Raw genomic sequence first — 16,492 nt, forward strand, 5'->3', positions numbered from 1 at the left:
GCTGGGTGTTTGAAATCACAGTTTCTATCTTTGGTCTGCAGCACTGCACAGAAGCACGTTAAGAAAGATCCCATTTTGTGTATAAATTACGAGTTACAAGCAGTAACTCTTAACAGAGAAATGTCAAATCCTCACCTCTCCATGCTGCCCATATTTGATTTCATACATTAGTATCAGCCCATTTGGATTTGCAGGCTCTAACCACTTCAGGTAGACGGTATTTTCTTCTTTTGCTTCCCATGCTACTGTTCCTGGAATGTTATCTGCTCCCTCTGTAAAATATTTACAAGTGATGTGAGAAGAACACGTATTACTGAAACAGGAACTTATGCCACAATGGAGGAAAATAAAAAGGTTCATATTATTCTTTAGGTATCAAAGCACTGCAGTTAAAAGTGCTATTCAAAGATCCAGAGAACAAAATGCATGGGCCAGGGGCCTGTTGGAGAGATTAGCAGAGTCTGAACTGCCGATTGCCAGAAAAACAGTGTGGTGTATACAGCTTCACCAGGTATGGGCTCTGTGTGCCAAAAAACCTGTTTATCAGCATCAGGTTCTTCCTTTCAAACTTTCCACTACACCAGAACAGTGCAGACAACAGCCATTTCCACCAAATGGCTGCAAAGAGCAACCTGTCTGCAAATGGCTGTAAATACATAAGATCTGCCCCACTGACATCCCTTTCTGAAAACATCCAGTCTTTGGAAATCTGTTTCAGTTTAAAACGGAGTCTCATCAGCAATTCAACAACTGCTTTATCCCTATTTAATTCTTGATAATTTTATGTGTTTTATTCAAAACTTAACAGGAATATGAAGACCAGTTCAGTCAAAGAAAAAAGACCACTTTTTCAAAAATACAGTTGTTAGGTTTAGAAGAAAACAGAATTGTTTAGCCTTTAATTTTCAGAGCCATGTGCTAAAAATCTGGGAACACTTATTTCCTTTTCCCTGATCTCACAGATTTCCTTATTTCCTTGAAATAAGCAATACTTTTTGCTTTTTTACTGACACAGCTGGATCTGGATTATGATAGTCTTTCCTTCCAGAAACAAAACAAAATTGCTGCCATTCTGCATCAAATATTCCCAGACATCTGCTAGAGTCACAAGCTCTTTGCTGGATGCATATAAGCTTACACTAAAATCATCTCTATTCTTCTCAGAAGAAGTACAATCTGTAAAAGTCCCAAACATGAGTACAGCATTCAATGCTTCCTATTTGAAGTACTCTAGATGCCGGCAATTGGGCACAAAGCAACACAGTACTCCTCCTGTTTCCAAGCTGGACAAATGCATGGTCATTCTGTGACAGAAGAAACATTTGGCAAACATTCCCACCAGCAAAACTCTAACATCTGCAAACAGTTCAGAGTGAACACAGCAAAACTAAACATTAGCTGAGAAACGTTCCTCTGTCTCTATTCAGCATACAGGGAACTGAAGAATAAAACCTTTCAACCCACCATGTCTGTGGTTATACCTATATCACTGGGAAATGGATTCTCTCATCATTATCCCAGTAGTCAATGCACACACTTCTACCTTTCTCCAGATCACAGGACAGACTCAGTACATATCACTCAGTACACACAAGAGACCAGTCAACGACATTAAACTACTGTAACGAAGTTTTATATAGTTCCAATTTATTTCCTTGCATATAATTTTTTTATTATACCCCAATGTTTTTCTAACTGTTTTTGGAGGGCTTGTTCTCCCTGAGATTGATTTCTCCCCAGAAAATAAAACAAAGCTTTATACTCGTGACAGCATACCTGAAGGCATGGTTCTTGCAAAGACAAAGTTGGAAGCACTACAACCAAGTGTGTCAGCTTCATGGTTGCAGCTGTGAATATCAATGCGGTAAAGAGTAAAAGGCTGGAGATGGGAGATCACAGTTCTCTCCTTGCCATCCACTTTGGTCTCAAAGAACGGGTATTCCACCTCACTCTCCTCCGAGTCAGAAACGTTGGTGAAGTGATCTGTCCCAGTCACATTCCTGTTTCGAGTGGCCAAAGTGGCATTTGCGATTCGGAACACGTCCCTCCGCTTCCGATCAGGTCTGTGGAGCAAACAGACAGATATAGAAAAGATCTCTTCAGCGAAACACCACTTTTCCTCCAGCTCTGTGCAAAAAACCCCCAGTAAAATAGGTAACTCTGCAATTAAAAAAGCTAAATAAAGGAAACTCCAAAACAAGACGAAAGCTTTCTCTTAATCTGAACCTGCCACATGTCAGCACATCCTATTACTCTCTCTTTTGGTCAGAAACCAATCAAAACTCTGAAGCTCACACTGCGCCCCAAGATAAACGTGCAAACTTCTGACCTCACACAATAAACTGAATAGCAAAAATGGCTTCACTGTTATTCAATAAACATCCTAGATTTGTGTTTAATGACAGTAATGTTGACATTTAAAATAAAAATCAGATGTTAAAGGTTGAAACAGTTAGGGAAAAAACTTGTTTTGAAGTTTGCTGGATTAGCAAAGCTAACTCGCAGTAGGCAACTGAAACTTTCTTTTCAGTGGCAATGAAATTACAGAACATTGAATGTATTGCACCAAGAAAAGAAACCTTGGAGGGTAGCTGAAGACCATGAATGTTAACCACCACTAATGTGTGGTAATTGATGTCTCTCCACTTCTCTCACCCAAACAAAAACTCTGCAAAGGAACAATCTTCCTATATGAGAAAACACAGTACTAATATTGTGTATAGCAAAGAGTTCACTGAGCAACTTTTCTTTGCCTTACAGGCACCTGTATTAAATTTATGCAGAGTTAAAAACTCAAGGATTTACAGCAACACTACTATTTTCTCTAGTCTAAGAAACTGTTGTAGTGGACAGGCCTGAGTATCAGTACAAGCGTCAATACGAAAATACTCTTACAAAGATTTGGATGGTATTAGCTAACCAACACACAATTGCTACATGTTAGACTTGTCACTTGGTCTTGTGTCAGATCCAAGGCTGTTTCGCACAGGAGCACTAATTACACAGGGCAAGCTGGCTTTTCCAGCTCCTGCTCTCCTAGTCTCCTAAGTTTGCAGGACTGCTCACACCTGGAAAGCAATGCACCAGGGGAGGTAAAGAAGAATGTAAGAAGAGTCACATTACAAAAACAGTTTTGGCTTGAATCCTATCCCGCTTGAAACCACTTAGCCAGTGCCCATTTAGCACCCGGTAAGTGCAAGGGTTATGAAGGACAAAGCTGAAGTCTAACACATTTCTATCAGAGAGCGAGTTACAAATCAGGCAAATAAGGCCTCCCTCAAACACACAACAGGAAGAAAGATGACTCAACAGGAGAAGTTAATTCGCTGTCAAATATACCGTCTTAGTACATCCAGCCACAAAACAGCATGCTGCAGAGAGAGCCAAAAAACAGGCTGACTTGGTTTTGAAATCTTCTGGCAGAGGTTGGATGAAATTTTTTTTAGAAGTTCACTACAAAATTTTCCAAAATCCTTTTACTATGTCTTGAGTAGTCTTTTTTACACTGTCAGATCCCATGTAAACCACAGCACAGAAATAAATGAAGACAAGGAAAAAACCTCCAAAGTTACCAAGAAATTGTTTTAAGCTACACACAAGCGAATGTCGTAACTTGTCAGTAGGGTATGGGGGAATTTCATAGGAGATGTAAGCACTTGTGCCTCCTCTACACTGGTATTTACAGAAGTTACTAAAGCTATTCACCTTGCTCAGGGTGAGTATTCATTTATTGCTCTAATTCAATGGAATGAACGAACAAACTTTTGAACTGCTAAAAGTACATGGGATGCCCAGCACTGAAATGATGAACATTTGCACAGATTTTGTGATAAAAGCAGTGAAAATAAAAAGTTCATTTTCAATCAACCACAAAAGCACGTGCTAACGCAAGAACCCAAAAGGCATGAATTTGTCTATCACTGCTTTTATGGGATGCTTGAAGTTTCAACTCTTTGGTGGTATCGGGGGGTGGGGGGTGGTTTAAGGGGAAAAAAAAAAAAGTACAGTCCTACCTCGCCTTTTGGGGAAAAAGGTAAAGAGAAAGCAACACAAAACTTGTTGGTGAAAACTACAGTCGTATCAGGAAGAGAAAAAGACCTGCAGGATAACCACAAGGCACACATGATTAAAACATCAAGATATTTGACACCATTGCTTTTCTGTCAAGCAGCTTCCTGCTTTCATGAATGGCACAAGATAAAGACAAAAAACAAGTATCCAAGGAAATAAGGAAAAGGCTAGAGAAAACCATGAAAATTCATCTATTCGGTTAAGGAGAGGAAGGAAGAGAAATGCAAGAGAAAAATTAGAAAATAACACTATAAAAAATTAAATCAAACTGAAATTAAAAAGAAGAAAAAAAAAGTGGGTCATTTAACATAAAAGTGAACTGTCTCATACTTTATGGCAATTTTAATGTTACTTCTCAGATAGCTTCTACTACACACAGAGCCCATCTCATCCTGCTCATTAGAGAACCAAAAACCTTGACGAATAACTCATCCTCGTGTGGTTGTGAGTGTCTCTTCAACACTAACCATAATCCTAATGTTTCAAATCTACCTCACCACTGCAGTAATACACATGGGGTCATCCAGAAGTTGCACACAAGATCAGATCAACAGGCTTTTTAAACAACCTTAAAACCACCCAGTCAAATATTTTCACGCTGTATTACATGCTGCATCTCTTTTATGATATCCTGGAGAAAGGTAGAACACTGGAGACATATACTACTATTGAGGCTTGCATTAACACATTAATGAACTTCTCCCTTGGGAAAGAGGGAGAAGAGAAGAAAAGAAAAGAAAAAAAAACCCGACAACATCTGCAAGTAACAAGCTGCTTAGATTTGTCCTATGGAGACACCTCACTAGCTCATAATCTTTAATTTCCCTGACATACAGTCTCTTTAAAGTTGCTTAGCTATGCAGCTATTTCTGAGTCGTACCTTATCTGCCCTTGCTGTTACAAACCCCACCCTTATGACAGTAAGTTAAGAAAAAAGGGAAACAGTCAAGCTTTCAGGAAATTCTTTGTGAACTGGTCAGTTTATTTGTTACTGCCCAAGTCCAAGGTTCTATGAGTTTCCTTTGGGAGGGGGGGATTGCAAGAAAATTTGGGAGATGATAAACAACACATTTTAAGTGACAAAGCTCTGGTGAAATAAAAAAGTTCATTTGTAATAGACATTCAAGTAGTTTAGACCTGACACATACCTTTCAAAACTCCTTGCTATGCTATTTCACCAAGTCCAAAATCAGATCACATTTACAAGATTTCACATTGCCCAGGAATTACATCCTGGCCAGTCATGCTGGCTGTTACTTCTCTGTACCGCATCTTTGCTGCTGGTTCTCATTGGTTCTCATTGCACAAATACAACCACAAATGCTAAATGTGACTCAAACACAGCTCAGATACAACACTTAGCACTTCCAAAGAGAGGCAGTATTTAGTTCCTTATTTTTTGCACAAAGCTAAGAAGCGCTGCACACATCACAGTCCCAACCCCAAACAAGTTCTCGATCCAACACGTCCTTGAATAAAGATCCAAAAATCACAATGGAGAGGGAAATAAACCAGTTTTCATGAGCAGCAAAGCCACACTTTAGAGTTCTCAAGCACAGGACTTCACCATAAACTTCACCTGCCAACAGAGACAATGAGTAACACGCACAATTGAAATCTGATTGCTTATAGACTGTAACGTAACAGCTATACGCTGTGTGCTAGGCCCCAGGATCCAATTATCTAAAGTAAGAACAGCTTACATGGAGAATATATTGGAAACTCAAGAATCAAAATCACCATATAATTCAGTAGTATCTACTCTGTGTTGCAGCATAAAATCGTTACTATTCCACTTAATGTGTAAGCGGTAGTGTTTATCATGGAATAGTGGTCATATTTAATATTTCTCTGCAGCACAGACCCAGGAAACCAATATGCCCTTTGCAATTAGTGCAGTGAGAAAGGAAGACCAGTTTCAATTCTACGAGGTAACTATGCCCCCAAACTCAAAGGCAAATAAATCTTCAGATTAGGAACTCAAGCACTTAAATGGCTATTTAGAGAAAGATCACATGTGAAACCCTTTGTCTGCCACATGTTGCTCATCTCTGAAACCCTTATAGACAAAGAGCTCCTCAAGTGACTCTTGACTCTGAAAAGAAACCGTCACTCAAGTCCTTGAACAATATAGGTAAGAACCCTTACAATTAGCTAAAATTGAGAGAGACACACGAAAATTAGTGAGTAAGAGAAACTTCAAAGTAAGGCTGTGGATTGTCTCACATAAAAGGAAAGGCAATGTTTATGTGTTTCACGTGTTGTCTACAGATGCTTCCATGCCCAGGAAGCCTGAGCTCTAGAAAATGTTAAAAAATGAAATTATTAGCCCCACTTGCAAAGAGAAAGTGTCCAAAATCCATTACCTGGGGACAAAGATGGAGTTGTGAAGGAAGTTCTCAAACACTTTCCGATACTCTGCTTCCTCCTTCTCAGCTTGCTTTTCTGCCTCTGTCTTGGGACAAGCACAACAAGGTCCTTTTTCTCCTCCACAGCCCTCTGGCTTGGTGGGTTCAGTAGCTTCTTCTGTATCAATGGTCCCATCAGCATATCTTCGAATTGGGACTTTATCTTAAAAGGAAAGAACAGAGGCGGCTTGTTTATTTTCTCTCCATATTATGAGTAAGCAACAATCCATATTTACCCACTCCCTTCTACTTGCTGTTATTCACGAAAGACTTGTGAAGCAGGGCACAGGCTTTACCTCTTGTAAATAAAGTGTACTGGCAGGTAAGAGTCACAGGCATTTCAACACAAACACGTTTCGTTTTCCTACCTTTGGAGCAGTAATTGTGTCTGTAAAGGTAACTGTCCTGAGGTTGCTGCTGCCATCGTACGATGTAGTATGAGAGGTTGCCATTGGGAAGAGAGGGAGGATTCCATTTCACAATCAGCTGGGATGAGGAGTTGGATGCTGAAATAACATCCAAGGGAATGGATGGCACTAGAAGGGAAAAAAGAAAAAAAGAAAGGAAGGTATTTAAATCTAGAGCATTCTACAATGCATGTCGAGGCAAGCTTTCAAAGTGAATCCCAATCAGTTTCTATACTGCAAGGAAAAACACCATCCTATTTCAAAGAAAAGATTTCCTACTTATGTCTCACTAACAATGGTCATTAAGGATTCAACTGCAAGCACGTACAGTCCCAATCTGAAGCTATACTTAAATTTACCTTCACCAATGGAACAAAGTCTGAAATCCTAACTCCAAAAACCTCCTATAGTTCAAATCTTAACACTGCTTTCATAATTACTGAAACTTTCTAGCATTATGTATGTCATCTGCACATAAATTCAATTTCTGTATTAACAGCAGAACTTGCATAATAATATAGTAAGCATACCTGCAGCATTATCAACCTCTTACCCAAGAGCCCAGGATCTCTCACCTGCAGCATTGGTTCGTATATATACAATTTCACTTTTTGCTCCATGAATATGATGGTTTTCCATCATTGTGAGGGTAACAGCCTTGACATAAATGGCGTATTGAGTCCAAGGTTTCAATCCCTGCAGTAGAATTCCAGGATTGTTCTCTTTGTTTGGTGGCAGGTCAACATCAACCATGTTCCAGCTATTGGAGCCACACGCATCTTGTCCATCGTACTCTGTCACATTTTTGAATGGTCTGAAATATTAAAATAAAAAAATAGTACTATAATATTTATTTTCTCCTAAAAATTTTCATGTGTTTATGAGAGTGCCTCACTTCAACGTTGCTCAATGAAACAAATGAAGCTTACTTGTTTTCCATAGCAGAATAAAACAGAATAAAATTCGTATTTATTTCCAAGCACTACAAAATTCAGAGTTCAGCTTTAGCTGTAGGTCTTACCTTCAGTCACTAGCAATAAGGCAAGGTTCTCCAAGAAAACACTATCTTTTTTTTTTTTTTTTTATTCCAAAACAGACAGTGAAATGCTTCAGACATATTTAGACTTTAGCTAAGCATATATGAAACAGAAGCAACTCAAAACCATTATTGATAGCGGCTGAGCTTTTTACCATAAAGAACCCAAACTTCCATGACTGGCCTTAACCAGCCCAACAGGCTTTTTTTCCCTTTTATTTCTACACAATACAAACAAACTTATGTAGTCATATAGTTCTACTTTCCATAAGTTGCAACACTGGTGCAAGAGCATATAAAGTACTATTCTTGTTATTAATTACTATAGACTCATCAGCACTAAGTCTATTGCACCCCAGTACACCATCACAATCATATTCTTTTTCAAGCGACACTGGACGTTAGCAATTTGTGCTTCTATGTCTTGCAGTCTTGCTCCTTATGCCATCACCAGCATTCTGAACCTCCCTTTCACACCTCCAAACCACTTGGAGAGTTATTAGTATGCTCATTTATATTTTTGTCTATTTTAAATCTGAGACACTACAAGGATGTGCAAAGGCAGAGACACCTCCCAGGAAATTAGGATCTCTCCAGCAACTGCCCCACTCCTTCATTATCTAGAGATACTAATGCAGAAAACTACCAAAGCTAGATAACCTAAATAACCCCAAACCCTGAGTAGACAAGTCATCAAGGTGATAGGGCAAACTCCTCATCTGTGATGCTCTCTAGTCAGTACTATGACTAGAGAAGGAAAAGATCTCAGTAAACGTAATGACATGACTTATGGAGAGCTCCACATTAGACCTCTGAGAACAGCCAAACCATCCATCTCTTTTTTTTTTCAAATTTGAAACTTCCTGATGGATTTGGAATCCATTTGTAGGCTTCAATCAAAACAATCCTCTCTTTAAAGGGGGCTTGTGTTCCACCAAGAAAAGAATTTGAACAAAAGCAGAACTTGAGGATGAAATATGTAAACTGGATGAGACGTGCAAACTGCATGAAATAGGAACTACCTGAAGGGACTTTGCTGACTAACTTTTCTCACTAGTAAATCAAACAGTCAGAATAGAACTGTCTACTATCCCTTGGAATGTTCCAATTAGTCTCTGACGACATCTACTTACGCTTCTTTGTAGTAAACAGTGAAGCTAATGAGATCTCTATAATCTGGAGGGCGATACCGTTCCCATGTTAGTTTAATCCGATTCTTGAGTGTAGTGTTGGAAACAAAATGCAGAATGTGGCTTTCACCTGCAATACAAAAGGACAAGACATGACAGAGTTAGCATCACATCACCTATTAGTTTTCGCTGTTTCTTAGGCATCAGTTTTAGCTAATTAGCCTTTCCAGTAGTGCCTATGATACCACAGTATACCAACAGACTTTGTCTCTGCAGAGCTTCGTATTTCATCCTACTACATGCGAGTGCTTAAGGGTAAGCAGTGACCTTGGCAATCGTTTCAGAATATGTTGGAGCTACTTGTTATTATTTTTTCTGAAGCTGATTTTCTTTTAAGGCTTTATCAGAAAGCTCTTGAAAACTACTTCAGACTCTCCCTGAGCAAGGAATGGAAGTCCTGTTTATTCACAGGACTGGTTTAGAAGCACTAAATTCATCATCCAACTCCAATGCACGTGGAGAGCAGTAACTAGCCTCTATGTTCTCACTTTCCAGCACAACTTTTGACAACTACAATTTGCTTTTCTGGGGAATCGACAACATGGAAAGGACAAAGGAGTTTACATTCCTATTCATGAGAGGCTGGACCAAGAACTCCAAAACTCAGTTCATAAACGGCACAACCATTTGATGGCAGCAGCTTCCAGCTACTCTTCTGAACAGAGCTGGATGGAAGCCGGCAGCTTTGAAATGAATGGCTTCCCACTACCAACTCACTGAGCTTTCCAATCCAAAACAAAATAGCATTTTAAAAACTTAATTCTTGGATGAAGAAATTGTGTGCTAAGTGTCAACTGTGAGTTAGTTTCTAATGTTCCATAGAAGTCTCTGAAAATAAAGGGGTTTTCACCCTCATGTACACTGGCACTATTGGTGCTATCTTTTCAAAGGCAGTTTAGCTTTTGTTGATTCTTTTCCCCTTCTCAGAGTCAGAAAGCTTTCTGTAATGGTTTTTTAAAAAAACAGGCAGCGGCTGGCACTAACCTCAGTGGTAGTAAGGACTGGCTGTGTGTCTGTAACTCCTCCAGGACTGCAAGCCTTTGCTCTATTGAATGTGCAAAGAATGGAGTGTGCTTACAACAACGATCTATGCCATCTGCATTTATGCATCATGCCTAAAGAGACATTCAGCAGAGTACGTGTCCTAGTTTTGTAAACACCATCCAGAACAAGGGGACTTGACTTATACACAAGATCTATTTTCATTTACTCAGCTCCAACACCACCACAAATAGACCACAGAAAAATGCATTGTCAGTTCTAACTGTTTGAGTATGAGGTCAAATTTGTAAGCATTCTGTCGTCTTAATTCCTAGATGAGAGATTGCTTTTAAATGTGTTGATTACACCTGGTGACCTGATGTGAAGACCACCGAAGCCAAGAGAGGACTTTCCAATAACGTTGACCATTGCAGAATCCAAAATTAAATGCAGACACACTGAAGTTTAGGAATACTGTAGAACACTAAAAAGTGTTTTCAATTCAAAAGCAAATAATTTGAAAACAAAGCACAGAAAATTGAGTTTACAACAAGCATTTCTAGCAACAAGGTACAATATTTGACAGGAACTGAAAAGAAGCTTGAACATAACAGAAACAGCTTGTTTTGATGTCTATTCAGCAGCCTCCTTAGTATCAAGAAAGAGTAGATATCTGAGAGAGGAAAATACCTATAATGATGTACATTTGCAAAAGAAACAGAGAAACTGCTCCTCATTGGATATACCAAAACATTAGATTTTATTTCTCATTTCCCAGGTATGTTCCTATTGGTATACAATGCTGCTGTCACAAAAAAGGGTATTTGGAAAGCAGTCGTCTTCATCAAATGGTTTTTACAGATGAGTTCGTAACTATGTAACCACATAATTTTCCACGCATGCAAACATACTTTCACAGCTACATTTTAAAAATTGAGTAAGTAGAACGACTGAAAGCCTACTGTAATTTCTGAACTCTAAATATTGTGTGGCAGTGTGTAGGTTTGGGTTTTTTTGTGACACCCTCCTACACAGTTTGCCTCAAGATTTTTCTTTGTTTGTTTACTTACAAGAGGCTCTCTCCCCATTGTTCCTTGGATTTATATCTCCTTTGCTCTGTCGTCCCTTGGTTCCTGAAACTTCCTCCATACGGTAGATCTCAGAAACACACAGTTTAGGGTTAAATGCAAAGTACATTTTCCCCTCCTTGATAGTCAAGTTATGATGGTTCCAGTCCCACAGCTGCTGAAGATTGTGGTTGTCAAGCACATAGAAGGAATAATTCCTAGAAGGAAATTTTTGAAGGAAAAATATTAGTTTTAATTCATAGCCAATTCCAACCAAGAATACCTTACTATACGCAAACTTTAAAACAGTGTGTTTCCTCTTATTACTTTAAATTGGTGTTCAGCAGAGTAAAGGATTTTCTTCTCTCCCATGGAGCAAGTTTTCCCTGAATGCTCACTTTGGTCAGAGGGCAGGGAAATGACTGTAACACAGGACCCCACGGCTGACACCACACCATATAAAGCCCACTCCAACATGTGTTTTAATAATTGTATAGAAGCTCCTATGAGGAATATAAATTCATGTCCTCTGAACAGCAGGTCTCTACGCTGGATTTTCCATTTTGTGGCAAATGGGAAGCAGTAACTTTATGTACTTTATGGGAAGAAAAGCATGGTGCAGGTCTGACAATAAAATACAATCATCAACACAGCTGTCTTGCTTATGTTTACAAAAGTAACTATAAGAGTCCGCATAGTGAGGTTTCCTTGCCTCTCTGTCTTAGTTTACCTCTTGGCCCAGTAAAGGTTTCCTACAGTGTGCCAAGTACAGTTGTGCCTATACATCAAAACCTGACAGTAAACAGTTGCACTGACTGCAGAGCACAGAATCCACACTTCAAAGTACAGAACAACATAGGCAGCAGCATGTGCTGAGCCCACTCCCTAAGCACAGCAGTGGAATAACATGAACATCCTTTATTTCCACAGATACTAAATGCAAAATTGTTTGTGTAAATCCTCTTATATATTAAGAAGAAATTCCTGGTACCACTCAATTGTGCTGAATTGCAAAAAAAACCCCCAAAACAAAACAAAAAAAAGAAACCCCAACAAAAAACAGGTGCAACAAAAGCAAGGTTATAGGCTCTACATCAGCAGCAAGACAACACCTGCAAAGACACTTACATTTTGGGACAGTAGGGACACGAATGCACAATTGGGAAATGAGTTAAAGGTCTGTGTAGCTGATGAACCTAAATCAAACCAACCCATCATGGCAGCATTTATTATACTATTCCGTGGAAAGTCCCACCAACGTTAACTACATCAACATAAAATCCATTAATAACACAATGAAACCTTGCAACTTCTGCAAGCCATTTTGCACTGGTAAGCCCCAGTCAACGTAGTTAAACTAGGCTTTCTACAAATCCTTTTAACTACAGTCAGAGTTTCTGCCAGGTAACATGGCAGACAAACCATGTGGCTCATAAGAAGCTAACATACTACTCATTTATAGTTTTTCTTCAACTACTTCATTTAAAATTTAGCATTAATTCCTCCCTCACCCAACCTGAAGTGAAAACGGTGCATTCTGGTTGCAATCTGCACAGACCACGGTTGCAGTTCCTTGTAAGATACCAAAACACCAAGTGTATTTTCAGAACAATGTGAAAGAGAAGTGGTTTCTCCTATTTCCAACTATCCCCTAATTATCCAGGACTTGACTGCTAATGAAGTTGATATACCTGGTACCACTTCAGACAGAGGCTGAGAAGAATGCGCTCAGTTGACAACGGAGCACATACATGTTTGTGCTTTAAATGCATCTTGTCAGGAGAGAACAAGGATGCTAAACTGCATGTGGGATTTGACAGACATCACCAAAAACTGTGTTTGAGACACCTATTACTCTGTTACAGATGACTAAAATCCCTGCAGCTCCCTGTGCACTGCTGAAAAGATGACACTTCACCATAATTAGCTGCGTGATTAAGTGATGGCAACTAAGCTTTTCAGGAAAGACCCAAAAAGCTGGACTCAGATTGAACACAATAAACAGAGGTGTGGCTCCACAACTACAGAAATCATCTTAAATATTTAATAACAGCCAAGCCTGCCTCGTGCTCCCAACTGTGGCAATTATGCTTTATACACTAGAGATAATTCTTGTATTAAAGCAATGTGGCTAAGCTTTCAAGAGTGTGAATAGATGAGGCAAATCAAGCACACACACTGGTGCTTTACACAACTGCACAGTGACTGGGCCAGAATTAGGAGTTACTGTGGCTCATATGTTAAAGCCATCTGCACAAGTTTGAGCAGCCGTCTGAGGCAAGGCAAACAGGTCTGAAGGGTTCATATATACACTGAAAGTATAAATTAGTGGAAGTTTTTCTAGCACCATTCAAAGCACCAGGGAAACCACATTTGGAGGGCTATATACAGTCTCAGTCACAGGAGAGGTGCAGCACTGCATGGCTTGAAAGGTGGAGCAGAGGGCAACTAGAGTGCACTTAGGGCTCAGGTTATAAATAAAGATTATATCAGACTTTGGCTCTAACAGCTGTGGAAAAAACCAGGATGCCAAGGAAGATAGCATGGAAAGAATAAAAGATTCACTGTAGGAAAACAAAGCACAGCCAATCAAACCCTGGAGACAGTAAGTAAGGGGAATGACTGGAAATTATGGCCTGAAGGGCAGGCTAAACCTCTGAACGGCAGGCTAAACCTCTGAACAGGAGTAGGAAGCACATCTGGTCCCAGGCTTGCCATAAAAAGCCTCAAGGCAACCTGCATAGCCCATGCACACCCACAAGGGAGAATTCCCACAACATGATGTGTATCCCCAACTGCAGAGCACCCACAGCCACTTAACTATTGACTGCATATATTAAAAAACCTGCTTCACACTGTATCTGCATGCAATGCTACATCTGTGCACATTCACCCATCGTAAAGCTATGAGGCAGAACATAAGATCCAAACCAAAAGGAGATGTGGGTCATGAAAACGTTTCAACAAGCTTTCAATCACCCTTTACTCCCCTCCATAGCATAAAGGACACAAAAAACTCCTGAAAAGAATAATGACCAGATAAGTACACTGTTAATAAGAGCAATGCATGATCTGTAAAGGCAAATGACTTGCACCAAAAGGGGAAGCAGAACTGGCACAGGACTGTGAATGAGCGCAGTGGATGAGCTGGCTACAGAAGACAACCAGGCGGCAGAGGTTTATGGCAGACTGACTACCCTGGGACAAGACAAGCAACCCTGCAGGACATACAGAATATAAGACGTTCATCTCTCAGTGCTACAATGATGAGAAAGACCGAAAATCCCACTAGACCAGATAGCTAGGACATCAACCAGTAAGAGACAGGAGAAAAGGAAAACTCTTACTGCTTTACATACACAAAACATGCCACATGGTGGCTAGAAACTGTCTATTAACATGGTGTATGTTCTACACCTGTATCACAGTGTGACCCTGACCCCTGATGAGGACCTGACAACAGAGTCAAACATATATAGCACAACACCACAACAGAGAACAATATGGAGGACAATACTTGAACAAAACGCTCCATGTGATAGTCTCTCTTTAAACAGGTTCGTTCTTCAGTATTTCTCTACAAGCCTGAACTTTATGAAATTCCAAAACATTGCTAATGTTGTAATAATGCTGATATATTCTTCTGCTCGTGTTTGCCCACCAGCACTTTGAACAGAACCACTCAGGTTATTAACAGAGTATCTAACAGATACTTATACACCTTGCTAATGCAAATTGTAAGCAACTTAGAAACAGCTGATTTTGGCCAAGAATTGCATCTCCACTGGCAAATACATGGGTAGGAAACCAGGGGCTTTTATACTAACTTCTCGATTTGGAAGTAACATGCCTTACTAATACTGAAGTTCAGTATTTTCTTGTCTGGCTCGCAAAGCTAGACTGATGAGTTTCTTAACACACACACACACACACACACCCCCCAGCCTCACACCTCAGTGTACAAACTCCCCAACTCACTTTTTGAAACTTCACTTACACATGGGCGACTGAGAAACACTGTCTTTACAGATTGTCCTTAAACAAAAACAAAGCTGAGGAGTATTCCCCCATAGGAGCCTGCCACTGCAGACATGCTCACCACCCATGTTTACCAGCAGCCCAGAGGGCGTTATTCATTCCTAAAACACTCTCACACACAGGGTGACTGCTTTGTTGAAATGCTGTGGCTAGAACAAGCCTTGCTGCTATCATGCCAACTGTCTGAATCCACCATAATCTGACAATAATGATCCCAGGAAAACAAACCGTAAAGTCTTCAGTGAGGAGCCATCCAACAGCTAGAGATCCTGTTCACACCTTCCAACAAGCCTGACAGCTACTGATGCTTCTGCTTGCGAAATTATGCAGAAAATGGGTGTGTGTGTGTGTGTGTGTGTGTTTTGCTTTTGTAGAGACTGTCCCCATTTTGCTGCAGCAGTTGAAATACAACGTCAGCAGCTGGTCAGTGCCACAACAGGAACTCTTCCTCAGTCACCATCTTCTTGCTTGCTCCTGAAGGCCACAAATTGCTCATTTTCCAGGTACCCAACCTGGAGATGCTTTGAGAAGTGCTGCCCACATGCCATCCATCAACATGGCAGCTGCAGTCAATGACAGCAACAAAGACACAGCACCCCAGCACAGGACAGAGGGGCCTGGCAGAGTGAACACCAGACTACGAATCAAAATCCTGCAACAGACACTGAGACCCCTCCAGCACATCTCCATTTCAGTTTCCCTATTTGCAAGGAGAGATTTTTTTCTTGCCATGGGAGCACGTTCACTACAGATATGGTGTTCAAGAGAGGCAATGAATACTCTGAAAGCAAACAATGTAAATTCCCTCTAAGCTTTCCATTTTCTGTGATAACCAAGGCAGGCACCAGCAACTGAATAAGGAAGAAAGAAATACTGAAGTACAGTTTTGTTAGTCCAGGTCAATAAAAAAAGAGGGACGGCGGTGGTGGGGTCAGTCGTGTAATGAACAACTATCATAATGGATCTTAAGTTAACCTCTCTCTCACCCCCCAAGGCAATGCTGGCATAAACAGCTATTGTTCCAGCAGCCCAGTACTTCCCAGGTTAAGACCCCACTCCCTGTTGTTCATAACTCTGCCAAAGTAATTGTTCAAGCTCAGTCCTTCCTTGCCAGGTGCTTACTTCCACCTAAGTATTTTTGGAAACGTTATTTAGACTGTGGTAATGCCTAAATTATGCTAGGCGTTTTCCAAGCAAAGAGACTGCCCCTAACCCAAACTATGTAACTGCAGTAATTTCCTAGCATGGGTAAATTTTAGCACAAGTAGCTCTTTACTATAGATCTGTTTTACCT

At 40.2% G+C, this 16,492-nt stretch overlaps 1 protein-coding gene across 4 annotated transcripts in view; it reads right to left on the reverse strand.

Moving 5' to 3' along the window:
* IGF1R (insulin like growth factor 1 receptor) overlaps positions 1-16,492 on the reverse strand; it is a 192,348-nt gene that overhangs the window by 22,229 nt on the left and 153,627 nt on the right. For all 4 annotated transcript variants that reach the window (XM_075506285.1, XM_075506284.1, XM_075506283.1 and 1 more), the window contains exons 6-12: positions 11,164-11,378; positions 9,056-9,182; positions 7,462-7,700; positions 6,848-7,015; positions 6,438-6,642; positions 1,777-2,063; positions 136-272 (exon numbers count right to left, since the gene is read on the reverse strand). In XM_075506285.1, coding sequence (XP_075362400.1) covers positions 136-272; positions 1,777-2,063; positions 6,438-6,642; positions 6,848-7,015; positions 7,462-7,700; positions 9,056-9,182; positions 11,164-11,378 — 1,378 coding nt within the window. The remainder of the gene's footprint in view (positions 1-135; positions 273-1,776; positions 2,064-6,437; positions 6,643-6,847; positions 7,016-7,461; positions 7,701-9,055; positions 9,183-11,163; positions 11,379-16,492) is intronic.

Source organism: Mycteria americana, chromosome 6 (assembly GCF_035582795.1).
Source record: "Mycteria americana isolate JAX WOST 10 ecotype Jacksonville Zoo and Gardens chromosome 6, USCA_MyAme_1.0, whole genome shotgun sequence".
NCBI classification, from domain to species: domain Eukaryota; kingdom Metazoa; phylum Chordata; class Aves; order Ciconiiformes; family Ciconiidae; genus Mycteria; species Mycteria americana.